This window comes from Tachyglossus aculeatus, chromosome 25 (genome assembly GCF_015852505.1).
Source record: "Tachyglossus aculeatus isolate mTacAcu1 chromosome 25, mTacAcu1.pri, whole genome shotgun sequence".
Taxonomy (NCBI): domain Eukaryota; kingdom Metazoa; phylum Chordata; class Mammalia; order Monotremata; family Tachyglossidae; genus Tachyglossus; species Tachyglossus aculeatus.
This window is the reverse complement of record NC_052090.1, coordinates 22,712,542-22,733,069: the sequence shown is the minus strand read 5'-3', so window position 1 is coordinate 22,733,069 and position 20,528 is coordinate 22,712,542. Positions and strand designations below refer to the sequence as shown.

At 43.6% G+C, this 20,528-nt stretch overlaps 1 protein-coding gene across 1 annotated transcript in view; it reads left to right on the top strand.

Annotated features, from left to right (window-relative positions):
* The first annotated feature begins 3,182 nt into the window (after nt 1-3,182).
* Nucleotides 3,183-20,528, top strand: part of ARFGEF1 (ADP ribosylation factor guanine nucleotide exchange factor 1) — an 86,744-nt gene continuing 69,398 nt past the window's right edge. Inside the window, exon 1 of the mRNA XM_038766776.1 lies at nt 3,183-3,408. Coding sequence (XP_038622704.1) covers nt 3,288-3,408 — 121 coding nt within the window. The 5' untranslated portion in view covers nt 3,183-3,287. The remainder of the gene's footprint in view (nt 3,409-20,528) is intronic.

The window sequence follows — 20,528 nt, the reverse complement described above, 5'->3', positions numbered from 1 at the left end:
TAATCTCCCCAGTGCTTAGAACAGTGCTTCGCACATAGTAAGCGCTTAATAAACGCCAACATTATTATTATTATTAGCAAAGTGGCTCAGTGGCAAGAGCACAGGCTTTGGAGTCAGAGATCATGGGTTCAAGTCCCGGCTCCGCCAACTGTCAGCGGGGTGACTTTGGGCAAGTCACTTCCCTCCTCTGGGCCTCAGTTACCTCATCTGGAAAATGGGGATGAAAACTGTGAGCCCCCCGTGGGACAACCTGGTCACCTTGTAACCTCAGCGCTTAGAACAGTGCTTTGCACCTAGTAAGCACTTAATAAATGCCAACATTATTATTATTATTATTAGCAACGTGGCTCAGTGGTAAGAGCACGGGCTTTGGAGTCAGAGGTCATGGGTTCAAGTCCCGGCTCCGCCAACTGTCAGCGGGGTGACTTTGGGCAAGTCACTTCCCTTCTCTGGGCCGCAGTTACCTCATCTGGAAAATGGGGATGAAGACTGTGAGCCCCCCGTGGGACAACCCGGTCGCCTTGTAATCTCCCCAGCGCTTAGAACAGTGCTTTGCACATAGTAAGCGCTTAATAAACGCCAACATTATTATTATTATTAGCAAAGTGGCTCAGTGGAAAGAGCCCGGGCTTTGGAGTCAGAGGTCATGGGTTCAAGTCCCAGCTCCGCCAACTGTCAGCGGGGTGACTTTGGGCAAGTCACTTCCCTTCTCTGGGCCGCAGTTACCTCAGCTGGAAAATGGGGATGAAAACTGTGAGCCCCCCGTGGGACAACCCGGTCGCCTTGTAATCTCCCCAGCGCTTAGAACAGTGCTTTGCACATAGTAAGCGCTTAATAAACGCCAACATTATTATTATTATTAGCAAAGTGGCTCAGTGGAAAGAGCCCGGGCTTTGGAGTCAGAGGTCATGGGTTCAAGTCCCAGCTCCGCCAACTGTCGGTGGGGTGACTTTGGGTAAGTCACTTCCCTTCTCTGGGCCGCAGTTACCTCATCTGGAAAATGGGGATGAAAACTGTGAGCCCCCCGTGGGACAACCCGGTCGCCTTGTAATCTCCCCAGTGCTTAGAACAGTGCTTTTGCACATCGTAAGCGCTTAATAAATGCCAACATTATTATTATTATTAGCAATGTGGCTCAGTGGAAAGAGCCCGGACTTTGGAGTCAGAGGTCATGGGTTCAAGTCCCGGCTCCACCAACTGTTGGCGGGGTGACTTTGGGTAAGTCACTTCCCTTCTCTGGGCCTCAGTTACCTCATCTGGAAAATGGGGATGAAAATTGTGAGCCCCCTGTGGGGCAACCCGGTCGCCTTGTAATCTCCCCAGCGCTTAGAACAGTGCTTTGCACATAGTAAGCGCTTAATAAATGCGAACATTATTATTATTATTAGCAACGTGGCTCAGTGGAAAGAGCACGGGCTTTGGAGTCAGAGGTCATGGGTTCAAGTCCCGGCTCCGCCAACTGTCGGCGGGGTGACTTCGGGCAAGTCACTTCCCTTCTCTGGGCCGCAGTTACCTCATCTGGAAAATGAGGATGAAAACTGTGAGCCCCCCGTGGGACAACCCGGTCGCCTTGTAATCTCCCCAGTGCTTAGAACAGTGCTTTGCACATAGTAAGCGCTTAATAAGCGCCAACATTATTATTATTATTATTATTATTAGCAACGTGGCTCAGTGGAAAGAGCCCGGGCTTTGCAGTCAGAGGTCATGGGTTCAAGTCTCAACTCCGCCAACTGTCAGCTGGGTGACTTTGGGGAGGTCACTTCCCTTCTCTGGGCCGCAGCTACCTCATCTGGAAAATGGGGGTGAAGACTGTGAGCCCCCCCGTGGGACAACCCGGTCACCTTGTAATCTCCCCAGCCCTTACAACAGTGCTTTGCACATAGTAAACGCTTAGCAGCGTGGCTCAGTGGAAAGAGCCCGGGCTTTGGAGTCAGAGGTCATGGGTTCAAGTCCCGACTCCGCCAATTTTCAGCGGGGTGACTCTGGGCAAGGCACATCCCTTCTCTGGGCCGCGGTTACCTCATCTTACCTCCTTCCCTTCCCCACAGCACCTGTATATATGTTTGTACATATTTATTACTCTATTTATTGATTTATTTTCCTTGTACATATCTATTCTATTTATTTAATTTTGTTAGTATGTTTGGTTTTGTTCTCCGTCTCCCGCTTTTAGACTGTGAGAGCCCACTGTGGGGTAGGGACTGTCTCTATATGTTGCCAATTTGTCCTTCCCAAGCGCTTAGTCCAGTGCTCTGCACACAGTAAGCGCTCAATAGATCCGATCGACGATGACGATGACTGTCTCTATCCGTTGCCAGCTTGTACTTCCCAAGCGCAGTGCTCTGCGCACAGTAAGCGCTCAATAAATACGATTGACGATCCCCCTTTTGTCATCATCATCTTCAATCGTATTTATTGAGCACTTACTCTGTGCAGAGCACTGTACTAAGCGCTTGGGAAGTACAAATTGGTAACATATAGAGACAGTCCCTACCCAACAGTGGGCTCACTGTCTAAAAGGGGGAGACAGAGAACAAAACCAAACATACTAACAAAATAGAATGAATAGAATAGATATGGACAAATAAAAGAAATAGAGTAATAAATATGTACAAACATATATACATATATACAGGTGCTGTGGGGAAGGGAAGACTGTGAGCCCACTGTTGGGTAGGGACTGTCTCTATACGTTGCCAGCTTGTGCTTCCCAAGCGCTTAGTCCAGTGCTCTGCACACAGTAAGCGCTCAATAAATACGACCGACGATGACCGTCTCTATACGTTGCCAGCTTGTACTTCCCAAGCGCAGTGCTCCGCACACAGTAAGCGCTCAATAAATACGATTGTCTCTATGTGATGCCAATTTGTACTTCCCAAGCGCTTAGTACAGTGCTCTGCACATAGTAAGCGCTCAATACGATTGATTGATTGATTGATTGATTGATGAGGAGGCCTGTGAGGCCCCCCGTGGGACAACCCATCTTGTAATCTCCTCAGGGCTTGGGACGGCGCTTTAGACGTAGTAATGGTGGAACAAATACCATTATTGTTATTTTATTATTATGAAGGGGGTTATGTGATTGACAAGGGGAGGGCCCCGGCTGAGGCGGCACCGCCATGCTCCCTCCTCCTCCTCCTCCTCCCTCTTGCAGCCGTGGCGTGACGCGTCGTTTCCTCCAACATGGCGGTGGCTTCGCGGAGGCCGCAGAGGAGGGCGGGCGGGCCTTGAGCTCCTTCTTCCTCTCCTTCCTCATCTCCTTCCTCCTCTCCCCCGCCCGTCCATGCATGAGGGCCAAAAAGACCAAGAACATGTTCCTGACCCGGGCCCTGGAGAAGATTCTGGCCGACAAGGAGGTGAAGAAGGCGCATCACTCCCAGCTGCGCAAAGCCTGTGAGGTGGCCTTAGGTGAGCGGGGGACCATTCTGCTTTTAGACCGTGAGCCCCATGTTGGGTAGGGACTGACTCTAGATGTTGCCAGTTTGTCCTTCCCAAGCGCTTAGTACAGTGCTCTGCACACAGTAAGCGCTCAATAAATAGGATTGATTCGGCTTCCTCCGCTTGACACCAGCTGGAGTGAAACGGAGATGGCGGTTGTGGAAGGGGGGGGGAAGAAGCCGGGCCTGAAGAGAAATCGGGTGCCTGCCTTTGTGTGCCTGTTTGCGGGCTGGTTGGAGCGACAAACAGCGCCCTTCCCCACAGCATCATCATCATCAATCGTATTTATTGAGCGCTTACTATGTGCAGAGCACTGTACTAGGCGCTTGGGATGTACAACTTGGCAACATCTAGAGACAGTCCCTACCCAACAGTGGACTCACAGTCTTCCCTTCCCCACAGCACCTGTATATATGTTTGTACATATTTATTACTCTATTTTATTTGTACCTATCTATTCTATTCATTTCATTTTGTTAGTATGTTTGGTTTTGTTCTCCGTCTCCCCCTTTTAGACAGTGAGCCCGCTGTTGGGTAGGGACTGTCTCTATATGTTACCAATTTGGACTTCCCAAGCGCTTAGTACAGTGCTCTGCACAGAGTAAGCGCTCAATAAATACGATTGATGATGATGATGATAAAAGGGGGAGACAGAGAACAAAACCAAACATACTAACAAAATAAAATAAATAGAATAGATATGTACAAGTAAAATAAATAAATAAGTAGAGTAATAAATATGTACAAACATATATACATATATACAGGTGCTGTGGGGAAGGGAAGGAGGTAAGATGGGGATGGAGAGGGGGACGAGGGGGAGAGGAAGGAAGGGGCTCAGTCTGGGAAGGCCTCCTGGAGGAGGGGAGCTCTCAGCAGGGCCTTGAAGGGAGGAAGAGAGCTAGCTTGGCGGATGGGCAGAGGGAGGGCACCTGTATATATGTATATATGTTTGTACATATTTATTACTCTATTTATTTATTTATTTATTTTATTTGTACATATCTATTCTATTTATTTTATTTTGTTAGTATGTTTGGTTTTGTTCTCTGTCTCCCCCTTTTAGACTGTGAGCCCGCTGTTGGGTAGGGACTGTCTCTATATGTTACCAATTTGGACTTCCCAAGCGCTTAGTACAGTGCTGTGCACATAGTAAGCGCTCAATAAATACGATTGATGATGATGATGATGATGATAAAAGGGGGAGACAGAGAACAAAACCAAACAGACTAACAAAATAAAATAAATAGAATAGATATGTACAAATAAAATAGAGTAATAAATATGTACAAACATCTATACATCTATACAGGTGCTGTGGGGAAGGGAAGGAGGTGGGGGGGGATGGAGAGGGGGACGAGGGGGAGAGGAAGGAAGGGGCTCAGTCTGGGAAGGCCTCCTGGAGGAGGGGAGCTCTCAGCAGGGCCTTGAAGGGAGGAAGAGAGCTAGCTTGGCGGATGGGCAAAGGGAGGGCACCTGTATATATGTTTGTACATATTTATTACTCTATTTATTTATCTTGTACATATCTATTCTATTTATTTTATTTCGTTAGTGTGTTTGGTTTTGTTCTCTGTCTCCCCCTTTTAGACTGTGAGCCCGCTGTTGGGTAGGGACTGTCTCTAGATGTTGCCAGTTTGTACTTCCCAAGCGCTTAGTCCAGTGCTCTGCACAGAGTAAGCGCTCAATAAATACGGTTGATGATGCTGAGGGCAGAGGGGCAGCCCTTTGGGAGGAGGCCGGAGACGAGCCATTTCCCTGATTAGCTTGGGAAATGGAGGGGGAGCCGGTCCCGTCGGGAAGGGCCTGAGGGAAAGAGCGTCGCCCCCGTGGCACCAAGTTTCTCTTAGGGGGAGGGGTGCTAAGAATAATAATGATGGCATTTATTAATAATAATAATCATCATCATCAATCATATTTATTGAGCGCTTACTATGTGCAGAGCACTGTACTAAGCGCTTGGGAAGTACAAATAATAATAATAATGGTATTTGTTAAGCGCTTACTATGTGCAAAGCACTGTTCTAAGCGCTGGGGAAGATACAAGGTGATCAGGTTGTCCCACATGGGGCTTAGTACAGTGCTCTGCTCACAGTAAGCGCTCAATAAATCATCCTCATCATCAATCGTATTTATTGAGCGCTTACTATGTGCAGAGCACTGTACTAAGCGCTTGGGAAGTACAAATAATAATAATGGTATTTGTTAAGCGCTTACTATGTGCAAAGCACTGTTCTAAGCGCTGGGGAAGATACGAGGTGATCAGGTTGTCCCACATGGGGCTTAGTACAGTGCTCTGCTCACAGTAAGCGCTCAATAAATCATCCTCATCATTAATCGTATTTATTGAGCGCTTACTATGTGCAGAGCACTGTACTAAGCGCTTGGGAAGTACAAATAATAATAATAATGGTATTTGTTAAGAGCTTACTATGTGCAAAGCACTGTTCTAAGCGCTGGGGAAGATACGAGGTGATCAGGTTGTCCCGCATGGGGCTTAGTACAGTGCTGTGCACACAGTAAGCACTCAATAAATCATCCTCATCATCAGTCGTATTTATTAAGCGCTTACTATGTGCAGAGCACTGTACTAAGCGCTTGGGAAGGACAAATTGGCAACATATAGAGACAGTCCCTACCCAACAGTGGGCTGTCACAGTCTAGAAGGGGGATAAATACGATTGATGGTGATGATGGGGCTCCCAGTCTTAGTCCCCGTTTTACAGATGAGGGAACTGAGGCCCAGAGAAGTGAAGTGACTTGCCCAGAGTCACACAGCTAAGTGGCAGAGCTGGGATTCGAACCCGTGACCTCTGACTCCAAAGCCCATGTTCTTTCCACTAAGCCACAGCTGCTGAAGCGCTTATTAGGAGCAAAGCACTGCTCTAAGCGCTGGGGAGGTTACAAGGTGATCAGGTTGCCCCCCCCCCCCCCCCCCCCCCCCGGGGGCCTCACAGCCTCACAGCTCCCCCTCTCCATCCCCCCATAATAATAATAATAATAATGGCATTTATTAAGCGCTTACTATGTGCAAAGCACTGTTCTAAGCGCTGGGGGAGGTTACAAGGTAATCAGATTGTCCTGCGGGGGGCTCACAGTCTTCATCCCCATTTTCCAGATGAGGGAACTGAGGCCCAGAGAAGTGACTTGCCCAAAGTCACACAGCTGACAGTTGGCGGAGCTGGGATTTGAACCCATGACCTTTGACTTCAAAGCCCGGGCTCTTTTCCACTGAGCCACGCTGCTTCTCCTTCCTGTCTTACCTCCTTCCCTTCCCCACAGCACCTGTATATATGTTTGTACATATTTATTACTGTTTGTTTATTTATTTTACTTGTACATATCTATTCTATTTATTTTATTTTGTTAATATGTTTGGTTTTGTTTTCCATCTCCCCCTTTTAGACTGTGAGCCCGCTGTTGGGTAGGGACTGTCTCTATATGTTGCCAACTTGGACTTCCCAAGCGCTTAGTACAGTGCTCTGCACACAGTAAGCACTCAATAAATACGATTGATTGATTAATCCCCGTTTTACAGATGAGGGAACTGAGGCACAGAGAAGTGCCTGTATATAGATACACCACCTGTGTATATGTTTGTACATATTTATTACTTTATTTTACTTGTACATATTTATTCTATTTATTTTATTTGGTTTCTATGTTTTGTTTTGTTGTCTGTCTCCCCTTTCTACACTGAGCCCACTGTTGGGTAGGGACCGTCTCTATGTGTTGCCAACTTGTGCTTCCCAAGCACTTAGTACAGTGCTCTGCACACAGTAAGCGCTTAATAAATACAATTGAATGAATGAATGAATGTGACTTGCCCAAAGTCACACAGCTGAACACTGGCAGAGCTGGCATTTGAACCCGTGACCTCTGACTCCAAAGCCCGTGCTCTTTTCCTTTTAGACTGCGAGCCCACTGTTGGGTGGGGACTGTCTCTATATGTTGCCAACTTGGACTTCCCAAGCGCTTAGTACAGTGCTCTGCACACAGTAAGCGCTCAATAAATATGATTGATTGATTGATTGGAGGGGAGGGATCCCTGGGAGCCGCTAAAGTCGGCTCCCCCATGGAAGGGGAGAGGAAGGATGCCCTGGAGATGCTGCCCTGACATTTCTCCGCCTCCGATGGACACCACACACACACACACACACACACACACACACACACACGCACGCGCGCACACACACACACACACACACACACACACACACGACAACATGTTGTCGTGCTGTTGCCCGCAGGGCTGACCTGGAAAAACAAGATTTGGGGTTCAGGGATGGGGTGGTGGGGGAGAGAAGGGTTAGGGAGAGGAAGGAGGGCCGAGAGAAATGGATTGAGCGATAACACAATGACATCCAACCGAGCCACGTGTACAGTCTACGGCTCCTGCTCTCAAGCCGAAATGCGAAAACATGTACACAGATAATGTGTGTGTCACTCTGTGTACATGGGGCTGGAGTCGGAAAGAAAAAAGGCAGTGGAATGAAGCTCAGAGCCCTGCATATTTCACAGTACCCGTGGAAGCATCCGTGGACGCGGATTGTTAAAATGAAAAACACGGGAGCTTAAAAAAGGTACCATAATGACTACGGCCTCGGGAGTAAAAGATAGTCCGAATGCACAGGATAGATGGAAAATGTGTATCTAGAGGATGCAGGAAAGGGTATTGAATTGAATACAGCGGAGAATAAACACACACTGGCCAGAACTGAAGAATGTTGGAAATGGATTTGTGTCAAATGATGTGGAGAAAGGAAGGCCTTTGAATAGCGGCGTTATCCACTGGAGGAAAATGAAAGATAGAAAGTGATTGAAATTTTCGGTTAATGAATGAAGGGAAGACGAGTTTTGGCATTAAATGCCAGGAAATTTTAAAGGTACCTTTGGGTCATGTTATTATTAAAAGGTCACAAAAATATTACTTGTTCCAAAGGTCCCCTCCCTACTCTTTTTGATCTTTAAATTGCTAATACCGTAACATTCATTTGAAAGTTTTTATCCTAACAGTTTTCAGGTGAAGCAGTAGACTTGTTTAAATTCAGCTATATGGATCAGTAGTAGCTCTCCTTTTTAAAAATGTGCTGACAACGTAATTGTAATTGAGAAAAGTTTTTTCTTTGATGTGACTGGAGAATTTTACCAACAGAAAAAGTTAGTGTCTGGGTTTTCATAGGAATACTTGTGTGGTTTTGCAAAGAAGCTGTGGTTTATGATGCAAGCTGTTTTACAAGTTGGAAGAAATTCGCAAATTTTGAGCCGAGGACCCACAAAACCAACTGAATTATTGTTTGGTTTGCACGTTTACCTTTTTTTGTATCACTATGTGAAGATTGGGCATGGAACAAAACAATTTATCTTTCTTTCAGTCATCAGGGCTAATAGCTACCTTTATCCCATTGAAAAAAAAAGAAAAACAAGAATGGAAACTAGAGCTACTCAGAGTAAATGAAAGGCGTTGCATTAGGTTGTTTTATCTCAGCGAAGTTTATTTGAAAAACAAGATATCCAAAAATCCCCATTGCAGTAATTTTCAAGATGAAAATTGTGGTGAAGCCCCCAGATACTTTGAATAAAGGAACTAATTAAAATGCCTTGTTGCCTCTTTGAGGTGCCCTCTTTTTTTTTTTCTTTGAATCTCATGCCCACAAGCCAAAAAGTGACTTTCTGTGATCCAACCTGGCCTGATGTTGTGTTTAAAAACCCTGGGGTTAGAAACAGTAGTCAGCTACTTTTAACCTTACGGAACTTGGGAGTTCCGCTCCTCTAGACCGTAAGCTCGTTTTTAAATAGTATTTCTTGAGTGCTTACTATGTGGTATGCACTGTACTAAACTCTGGGGTAGAGACAAGCTAATCAGGTTGGACACAGGCCCTGTCCCAGTCTGTGGTTCACAGTCTTTAATCCCCCTTTTACAGCTGAGGTAACAGAGGCACAGAGAAGTGAAGTGATTTGCCCAGAGTCACACAGCAGACAAGTGGTGGAGCCAGAATTAAAACCCAGTTCCTATTGACTCCCAGGCCTGTTTTCTTTCCACTAGGCCATGATGCTATTTGTTGTGGGCACCGAACATGTCTTTCAACTCAGTTGAATTGTATTCTCCCAAGTGCTTAGTTCAGTACCCTGCACAGTAGGTGTTCAGTAATAGTAATAGTATTTTTTAAGTGCTTACTTTGTGCCGAGCACTGTTCTAAGCACTGGGGTAGATACAAGCTACCTCAGGTTGGACAGCTACCTTTTAGACTGTGAGCCCACTGTTGGGTAGGGACTGTCTCTATATGTTGCCAATTTGTACTTCCCAAGCGCTTAGTACAGTGCTCTGCACATAGTAAGCGCTCAGTAAATACGATTGATGATGATGATGATGGACACAGTCCCTGTCCCACATGGGGCTCACAGTCTTAGTCCCCATTTTACAGATGAGGTAACTGAGGCATAGAGAAGTGAAGGGTCTTGCCCAAGGTCACACAGCAGACAAATGGTAGATCCAATCAATCAGTTGTATATATTGAATGTGCGCAATGCTCAGCACACTTGCACAGTCCCTGCCCTCAAATAGTTTACAATCAACCAAAATGGTATTTATTGAGAGAGTTCTCTCTGCAGGGTGGCACTAAGCACTTGAGAGGGTACAATACAGTAGGTTGCCTGCAATGCTCTTACAGTCTAGGAGAGGGACTTACAATCTAAAGAAAGACAGTCTAGTGGGGAAGACGGACACAAGAATATATTCGAAGTAGGAGGAACAACCGAGTTTACAGATATGAACACGAGTTCTGCTGGGAGTGGGGAGATGAGGGATTGATCAGTAAAGCCTTCTGGAGGAGATTTGATTTCATAAGGGATTTGAAGATGGGGTGAGCACTGGTCTGTTAGATGTGAAGACGGACTGGGGGAGCAAGAAAGAGGTCATTGATGTGAGAGGTGAAATGGGACAGAAGGAGAGGGGCGTGGGTACGCAGCAGGGAGAAAGAGCCGTTTCTTGTACCTTGAAGGTAATGGTCAGAAGGTTGTGCTTGACATGCAGGTGAACAGGCCACCCTTTCTCAGAGGTTTCTGAGGAGTGGGAACGTGTGCTCAGTCACCCGAAGGAGGAGAGCCAGGGGAGGAAATGAAAATGGAGAGGTGGTGTTGCAGAGACCAAAGAAAAGATGTTCTCAAAGGGAGCAATCGAGTGACGGCTGAAGTTGTCAGGAGAATCCTTTGTAACATGGAAGCAATGAAGAGGGAAGATCAGGGCAGGCAGGGGGGCACTTGGTGGAGAGGGGTGTTGATGCATGTCCTATAGTTTCCTGGAGTTCTTGCCAGGAGATGTGAGTATGTCTAAAGTATTTAGATATTCTTGTTCTTTTTATTCCAAGATGACACCTACTGCTGGTGACACTTTTTTGTGTGCAAGGATGATGGCAAATCACCTACAGTTAAACATCTAAGTGGGAATGCTTAATCCATTAGCAGTGCATTCAGTTATTATGCACTGAACTTATACATTTCAATCCTACTTTTTACACGTACTTTAGGACTTTCCTAAAAAGAACCTTGTCAGTGCTGTAATAATAGGATATTACCAACGGAATAGAATACAATTATAGCATTTGCAAATCTGATCCATATATAGGTTCAGTCAGGTGTTTTTTTTTTTAATGAGCTCATCTGGTTAGAGAATTAGTCCTTCATGTTACTTTGATTATAAGCATTCTGTCTAGCAAAGTATGTTTGAGGAGCATCTTTCTTTGGAACATTAAGGTGCCCTTACTTCCTACTGGTTTCTATTTATAATGAGCAGGTAAAAAGAAAATTCCTAAATGCGGGCTAAAATTATGAAGCCCAAAGCCACACTGAGCATGTGCAAAATAACGGCAGAGAAGGGGGAGAATGGGGTTGTGTTTTGTCCTCTACCTGCCCTAAAACTTGAATTATGTAAGCCACAGCCTCCAACCTCAACCTTCCCCAGAGCTCAGTAGACCCCAGATAACCAGGAATAGGCCTGGTGAGCTTTGTTTAATTGAACTAAGTTCGTTTGTTGACTTAAAAGAGTGTCCCCTTAGGGCTAGAAATAGCTTTGGGGTCTTGAGCAAGCTGACCTATGCTCAGTCAACCAATTGATTGCAAAAAGTGAAAAACTGCAATTGTGACATAGGCCTTTAGGAGAACTTGATTCAATTTTACAAACTTGCCAGTTCTTCAAATTCCGATACCTGTTGTCATCTCTGAGAAGTAGGCCTAGTTCAGAAAAGGAATTACTGCTAGATTGTTGAATGGTGTCTAGTTTACGTTTATATTTGATAATTTCTTTTTTACTTTTGTGTTTCATGCCCTCTGGTTTGTTCTTTCCCTTATTTGCCATCAATAACACTTTAATATATCCTGCTTGGTATATGTGAAGAAATCATCCTTTTCCTGGGTTTTGTTCCCATTTCAGAGACTCCTTTAGATGACTTGACCTTCTGTCTTGTGTTCTGTTTTTTTTTCCTTCAGTCATCTTATGCATTTGTAAAAATTCAATTTTCCAGCTCCTGAAAAATATTTTCATATTTAAGTTTTTCAAGATGTCTTCTATTACAACATAATTCAGTATGTCCATAATTCAGTAAAATATAAATGTGTACAGATTATATGAAGTATACTCATTTCTCCAGCAACCTGGAGGTTTATATTCCTGACAAGCTAATACTAGAATACATGCACCTTTGCCTGATGTCATAGGCCTGTTCACAACCATTCCTTATAGCAGCACATTGCAATCTATCCAGATACCCACATTTTAAAAAATATTCCCTTTTTGCGCCCTCTCCAAACTGCATAGTAAAAATTTATGCTATGGACTGGCTGGGTATATGATTTTTCAATAGAACTTGAAAATCAGTCAATCGTATTTAGCGCTTTACTGTGTGCAGAGCACTGTACTAAGCACTTGGGAGAATACAGTATAAACAGTCATATTCTCTGCCTACAAGCATACAAGCACACGAAGGGAGAGACAGACATTAGTATAAATAAATAGATTACTGACAGATACATAAGTGCTGAGGGAGGGGAAAATACAGGGTGCAAATCCAAGTGCAAGGACAGTGCAGATGAGGAATGAAGGCTTAGTCTTGGAAGGGCTCTTGGAAGAGATGTGCTATCAATAAGGCTTGAAAGGTTGGGAGAATGAGATGGTCTGTTGGTTATGAAGCGGGGAGGTGTCCCAGACCTGAGGCAGACCGGTGGTGGCAAGTTGGATGAGATGGAGGTTCAGTGAGTAGGTTGGCATTTAGGGGAGCAAAGTGTGCTGGCTGGGTTGTAGTAGAAAATCAGGGAGGTAAGGTGGTAGTGGGTAAGGTGATTAAGTGTTTTAAAGTACCCACTACTTTAAAATTATATTTATGCATATTTTAGAAGGAAAATTTTTAGAATTATCTTTGTGGATTGTGTATTTCTAGCACTTGAAAAATTACGTTTAATAAGACAAAATAAGATTAAAGCCTTGAACGCTCCAGCAACTTTCAAAGTCTCGACCGTGATCTTTTGAAATACCGTGGGCAGGTAGTTCACTTCTACAAACCCTGCCATAGGTTGCATGTAACTTTGGGGCGCAGAGTAAAGAGCAAATGGTAGCTACTGTGTATGTCTAACAAAACAGGGTTTTTTGGATTTCTAAGGTGATAAAAATTTGAAAAATCAGCTACAAAAGTTGTTCTTCCAATCGTAGATGCCAGTTCTACTGGAGCGATGAGGGTTTCGCTATTCGTCCCAGGTCTCTAAAAGGATCTTGGAATTCCCAGTTGAACTGAGAAGACTTCAGATGGTTTCTGACTCATTGGCTCTATGAAGTCTATCTCTGTCCAATTGCTATTACCCTAAAATCCTGTCTCCTCCTTGCCTCTGCACAAAAAGTGAAACTTTAGCACTTATGCCTCCAGTGATCTCGAAACTAGTTTTACAACGAATGCTTTCTCTGCATCATATTTCTGTTGAGCAGGCTTTGCACTATTTTGTATGAGCATAGAAAATCATTTTGTGAAAATGACAGATACAGGAAATCTACTCTGATGCAGATGTCTGTTAAAAAATGTTCTGAAGGATAAAAGCACTTATCTGAACAACGAAAGTAGTGTTGTTTATGCTTTTCCAGGGAAGAAACCTTTGTAGAATTTTTTAAATATTCTAAGCCAACCCGCCCCCCCATTCTCTGAAAAGCAGACAGACATGCCACAAACCTTAAATTTGTATGTTTATTTATCCTTGGGTAGCTATTTTTCCTGAATTGTTTCTTCATATAATGGGTACAGGAAATGAATATCCCTAGTCCTTATTTTTTTCCCTGCATATTTCCAAATGGGATAGAGATTTCAACTCATCTTAAAAGTCCCGATGTCTTCTGTCTTACTCATAGCACAACAGTAAATTATTAGGTTCTTTCTGCCCCATAGTATTTTGGGGGGGTCGAGTGGGGAAAGAACTACTGTGCTTCAAAAAGCTGCTATTTTTCCCTCCTTTATTTCTTACTATATTCAGTATTCTTGTAAAAACAATAGCAAAGTATGAATTTGTTTTGTGGTAGTAATAGGAGGCAGCCATGAAGAAATACTATCCCTTAATTAAATTTTCATTTTCTATCATTAAAAAAGGATGTGCTCTGTTTCTATTTTTCTGCTCGTTTTGAAATGGATGTACCAACGCTGTCCTATTGTAAAAATTGTAGTTTTCCATCCTTATCATTTACAATAGTGATAGAATCTTCTAGTGATAGCAGATAAGGAGCTTTGTTTGATTTGGCTTCTCATGCATAGTTAATTGGGTGCTATGTGAATAAGGCATCTCTAACCCTGGACTTTGACTAAGGCTCCATAACATAAAGGCTCTGCTGGCTGCCTCAATTATATTTCTAAAATTTTGGGAGGATTTAGGAATAATAACTGGAGATGGATATCCTGGGCTGCACAAGGCAAAGGAGTACAGAAGACCATGAAAATATCCACAGTTTTGAATACTCAATAGCGTTAAGACTTCAAATTTGTAGTCTATTAAATGGCATGAACTGCCTGTCTTCTTTTTTTTCTCTTATTTTTTTACTCTATTCTATTCTTATACCTATCCAGTGTAATAATTTTTCATTTCTCTTTTTTCTCCTTTTTTGTTCCTATTTTTCTTTCGTGCTGTTGTCTTGTTCTTGTCAGTTGTTTACAAAGCCAGTGCAGACGTGGAATTCATTATTGCAGGAAGTTGTGGAGTCAGAAAATACCCAAAGGGTTTGGATTAATGTGTACATGAGAATTTAGGGATTGTTAGAAGGCTAAAGAAAGAGTTTAAATATAACTAATAATAAATGTGCAATGGATTGTTAGTCAAGAAAAGGTAAGGATGTTAGAAGCTTCATCCTTAACCTTCTAGAGAAGCAGCTTGGCCTAGCGGTTAGAACACAAACATGGGAATCACAAGGACCTGAGTTCAGATTCCTGCTCCTCCACTTGTCGGTTGTGTGACTTGGAGCAAATCACTTCATTGTGCCTCAGTTACTGTGTCAAACCCCGTTGATTTGTATTTACCCTGGAGATTAGTACAGTGCCTGGCACATAACATAGTAAGTGCTTAACAAATGCCACAGTTGTTAGTATTGTGTGTTGGCCTTAAGAAGGCTGCTATCACATGGCTTCATTAAGCATTCTTGGGTGAGACCATTAAAGAAAGAATCAGTGGGTTGTTCCCAGGCATGTTCTGTTTTCTTTCAGTCCTCCTTTTCTCGTACGCTTTTTGGTCTTTTCTTCCTCTCATGGAAATTTTTTAAAATTGTTCTTTTTCTGAAATTGGCTCATGAGAATCTTTGATGATTAATTAGGGAAAAAGGACATTTAAAAAATCCTGCTGAGGTATTACAATATTGAGAGAGTATTTTGTTGAAGCTCCAGCAACAGGTTAGTACATAGAAGTAGTCTTCAAACAGTATAGTAGGAGTCATATTTGCCCCAGAAGGTGGTAAATTTTATAGTGCTGAATATTTTCAAGGATATTTGTATAATGTAAATGGATAGCCTATACTTGCCCTTGAGAAACTTGTATTAAGTACTTGTGAAGGAAGGGAAATCAGGAAGCAGCGGCAACATAAGTTTTCTCAGTTGAAGGAGAAAATGCATTTGAAGGAAGGATAAAGCAAGGTTACCGGAGTCAAGCTTGGATACTAAGATTCCAACAATAAGAATTTATTGAGTATCCATAGGGTGATGGAATCTCTTGCTGCGAATCACAGTTGTCTCAGGTCTAGGGAGAGGAGTCGATTATAGTGATATTAGTTTGTACAGTGTTCCCTCCCCCTCCGTCGCTGTCAGTCATATCCCTCTGGGGCATGGAGTCTGAGCAAGTAAGAAGGCAAAGGTGCAGCACCTTTTGAAATACATGCCAAGCCTCTTGGCCGTAGTGGCCGTAGCCTAGTGCCAAGGTTGTGCTGTGGTACCATGACCCAGCGGGCCTTGTTAGGTTGTCTTGCCACCTTTGCCGTCCACAGTAGCCAGATTTTTTTTTGAGTATTTTGGATGGGCCTTCCACCTGCTAGAACCGCCAAATGGCACAGCCCCAGCGGGAAGAATGGGGACCAGAACCCAGGGATCCTGCAACCCAACAATAGGACTTGGCTGGGTGTTTGGGATACGGATGAAAGGAGAGACCAAGCTCCTGCCTTTAAGGTGGTTACCATAAAACAAGGAAGAAAAGGCAGGCAGTGTACACAACCAGGATAAATGCCACAGGTCAGATGAAATATCAGATGACAAGAACAAGTGGAAGGAAGGAACGAAATGTAAGCTGGTAGGTAGGAGAATGGGTAGGATTCCACCAGATGGTCTACCTCTCTTGAAGTGGAGTAAAAAAGGGTAATTCCCAAGAGCACAATTTGTGGGTCTGTTTAACAGTGTTTTAAAATTGGCTTATTTGTTGTTAATGAGGAGTCTGTTGACATGGTTTCTAGCCCTTGCTCCATTAGTTAACTAGCTGTGGGATTGTAGGGTGAATAATTACTATCTTTCTATTTTGCCGAAAGCTGACATAGACTACAGTTACTTCGTACAGTGGGAAAAGTTTAATATACCGTCTACATGTTTCACAGGAGCATTATGAAATTTGATAAGGTAATATCTATAAATTCTTTGTTTTTAGTTTCCCTCTCATGTGTAAGGATAAAATATTCCATTTAGCCTATGGATAACTTCCCGACCCTGCAGAAAAAAACAAAAGCAAAAAACTGAGACCCAGGGTTCCCAGTTCAAATGAGCCTTGAACCAAGAAGTGTGTGTATGCGTGTGTGCAGATACGTGATCAATTCATTTCTGTGTGTCTAGCAATTTCTATATGCCTTTTCCAAAAAGATGTCAAATTGGGTTTACTTGAGGCTCAGGGGAGCAAAACACTTTTTAATGAAGTTGAATTCACCTGATTGTGTACTTTTGTAAATTGAGAACTGGAAGTATAATAGAATTTCATGAAAGATTACTTTTTGTATTTATTAGGTGGCCATGAAATGGGTTTGGAATGGAAAAATCTCATTTCTAGTTTGGGGAGAGCTTTACTGTTTTCATCTCCTAAGAGCCGAAGGAGGTATGGCATGGCTCAATCCACCTCACTCCTAGTAAGGCTAGAAAATTGGTTGTTAGGGGGTTGCTGGCTAGTAAATGGGAAATTGACTAAGATTTGATTTGTTTTATAATCTGGAACTAAAATTGCATTGACTTTCATCTATCCAGTAGAGGGCATGGATTAATCAGTTGGATTTTCCTCCCCCACAGAAGAAAGCATTGCCTTTAGAAGTTAAACAAAAAAGGAGCAGTTTTTAATGTTCAATATGAAAAGTAGCTTGCCTAGTGGATGGAGCAACAGCCTGGAAGTCAGAAGCACCTGGGTTCTAGTCCTGGCTCTGCCACTTGCCTGCTGTGTGACCTTGGGCTGATCACTTGACTTCTCTGTGCCTGTTACCTCATCTGTAAAATGGAGATTAAGACTGGAGCCTCATGTGGGACAGGGACTGAATCCCAGTTGATTTGCTTGTATCCACCCCAGCACTCAGTACAGTGCCTGGCATATAGTAAGCACTTAACAAATACCATTATTATCATTATTACCCCAGCATTTCGAACAGTGCCTGGCACAAAGTGCTTAACAAATACCATTTAAAAAAAATGTGTCCTGGACTGTTAGAGCTCCTGCTCTTTGGTTCATAAATTCTTTATTACTCATCCCCATTTTAACCTCAGCTTGGCTTCCTATCTTACATCCCAAAGGACGTATTTAGTCCTGAAATCCCAGGTAAAGTCAGGGTTGAACTTTCCCTGTTCTGTAAAGGAAACTTGTGTTTGGGAACAGTGATCTTGTTATTTGCCACATTTCTCCAAGATAGTCTGTTGAGATGCCACAGAACCTTACTAATTCAACGCCTTTCCAAGTCCTTTCAGTTTCGTAGTTTTCAGTCCTGTCAATAAAGGGGCAGGGTGAGATGGCAATTTGATCAAAGGCTGCCGGAAGCTTAGCAGGCCGCAGTAACTCGGAGTTTATTGCATTCACACACTTATTGTGCACCCCTTTCCCTTTCTGTGGATGATAACTGAGCCCCTTCCAGACTGAGCCCCAGACTGAGCCCCTTCCTTCCTCTCCCCCTCGTCCCCCTCTCCATCCCCTGCATCTTACCTCCTTCCCTTCCCCACAGCACCTGTATATATGTATATATGTTTGTACATATTTATTACTCTATTTATTTATTTATTTATTTATTTTACTTGTACATATCTATCCTATTTATTTTATTTTGTTAGTATGTTTGGTTTTGTTCTCTGTCTCCCCCTTTTAGACTGTGAGCCCACTGTTGGGTAGGGACTGTCTCTATATGTTGCCAATTTGTACTTCCCAAGCGCTTAGTCCAGTGCTCTGCACATAGTAAGCGCTCAATAAATATGATTGATGATGATGATGATAACCAGTCCCTCCTCCCATCTCCATACCCTTGAGCTGGCCTCTTAGGGTGATGGAGTAACCTTCCTTTTAGAATCCCTCGTATTCAAATGTAGTTTTGGTTATTCTGAGTTTTTATTTTTTATTAAGTTCTATGCATATGCCATTCTCTCTAGTTTGGATCTCTTTTCTGGTCATTTGTACAGAGTGCAGTTCCGAGCATTTCAGGGAATGTAAATGCCTTCAGGGCAGGGATGTGTCTTAATTACTCTTCAGTACTCTTCCAAGTGCTTAGTACATTATTGGCATACAGGAAGTGCTCAATAAATACCATTGATGTAATGATAAGATGATCACTAATTAAAAGCAAGGTATATCCAGAATAAAAAATAATAATAATAATGGCGTTTGCTAAGCGCTTAACTATGTGCTAAGCACTGTTCCAAGCGCTGGGGGGTACACGGTAATCAGGCTGTCCCACATGGGGCTCCCAGTCTTAATCCCCATTTTCCAGATGAGGGAACTGAGGCACAGAGAAGTTAAGTGACTTGCCCAAAGTCACATAGCTGACAAGTGGTGGAGCTGGGATTAGAACCCATGACCTCTGACTCCCAAGCCCGTGCACTTTCCTCTGAGCCACGCTGCTTCCCAACTAACTCTGTTTAGTTCCATTTTTAATTTGTGGATAGGGTAGTATTTCTTCATTAAAAAGAGGTTATTTGCTATTATTTCTTTTAAAGTAGTCACCGAGTATTGTTTCAGAGTTCTCCTTTCAGGACCATCTTGAATTTCTGCTCGCCACACCTCACCTCCCTAGAGTAGCCACTTCTCAGTTAAACATTTCCAGTTACCTTCACTAGTGACACCACCACCATAACATTCAGATCCTTTACTTAACCTCAGATCTCCTTTACTTACCTTTCCTTGCCCAGCTTTCTGGGTTCAAATGTGGCATTCCTTAAACTTTAAATCATTTCTCAATCTTAAAGGCACTAAATGTTTTTAAAAGAAGGAAGCTCAGCCCTGAAGTCAAGTCCTCAGTAGTTATCTGTGATAATTGGAGGGATGATGCGCTTGGAAAACAGAAAACTGGCAAGATGGTTTGGGCAGCATTAGAGTGGGAGAGGGTGACAGGGTGAGATAGTCCTGGGCCCCAGAAGGGTCTGAAAAGAGCCTCTGTAGCCAACCGGTTCTGATGAATGGGAGGTGTTAATTGGTAAGGCAGGAAGGTAGGTGTTGAAAGCTTAAAAAAAGCTGGGGATAATCTTCAATGCTGATAAAGCCACTCACAGATAATTGAGTTGACTGCATGTCTGCTCCTGGTGATTGAAAAAATATGTAAACAGTTTGTCATTACCTGAAAACCGCTTTTGCTTATGTACAAATTTCTTCTAGAATCCAGCTCTTAGAGACTTTTTTCTACAATAAGTAGTAAGCTAGTGATTGAGTCTCTAAGAAATGAGTCATATAGTGAGCTGTAAATAAATCGTTCCTACTCATTTGGGACAGAGATAATCCAATTTGCTGTAAAGGATTAGGTATCCATATAAAGGGCAATCTGCATCTCAACCAGAGGTATGCTGGTGTGCCATGATTTCATTTTTCAGACAGGCTATTCAAAGCTGAAGACTCAGAGTTGAGGCACCTGGGTGACTGCAGATGTTTGACCCTGGGTACTAGGGGCTTAATTTCTGCAATTTGAGTCACCTGTAAATCTGATTTTCAGAGTTAGTAAAGCTCTATTTGATTACTGAGCTACTTTTGATTTTGAGCATGGAGGGGAACTTTGGGCAGGGTTTGGGGGGCTGAGCTTTGAAAGGGTGGGACGTCAGAGGGACTGGGAAGAAAAAGGCCGAGGGGAGCTAGAGAGGAAATGCAGTGGAACGGGGAGAGGAGGAAAGGGATAAAGGAGGGAGTGAGGGAGGGAAGGAGTAATGTTTCTGCCATTCTGTCAGGCTGGGTTAAAGCCTCGGGGACTGCAGCTCTGGACACTTCCCAGTTCAGCTCTGCCACTGCCTCTGCGAGCAGCAATGGAATAGGTGCCAGAGCCCCAAAATGCCCGGAGCTGTAGCCACGTGGACTTCAGCCCAGGATGGTGGCTCCCGAGCTCTGACCCCTGCCTCGCCCCCAGAGAATCCCCCAGCCTGGAATGCCCTCCCTCTGCCCATCCG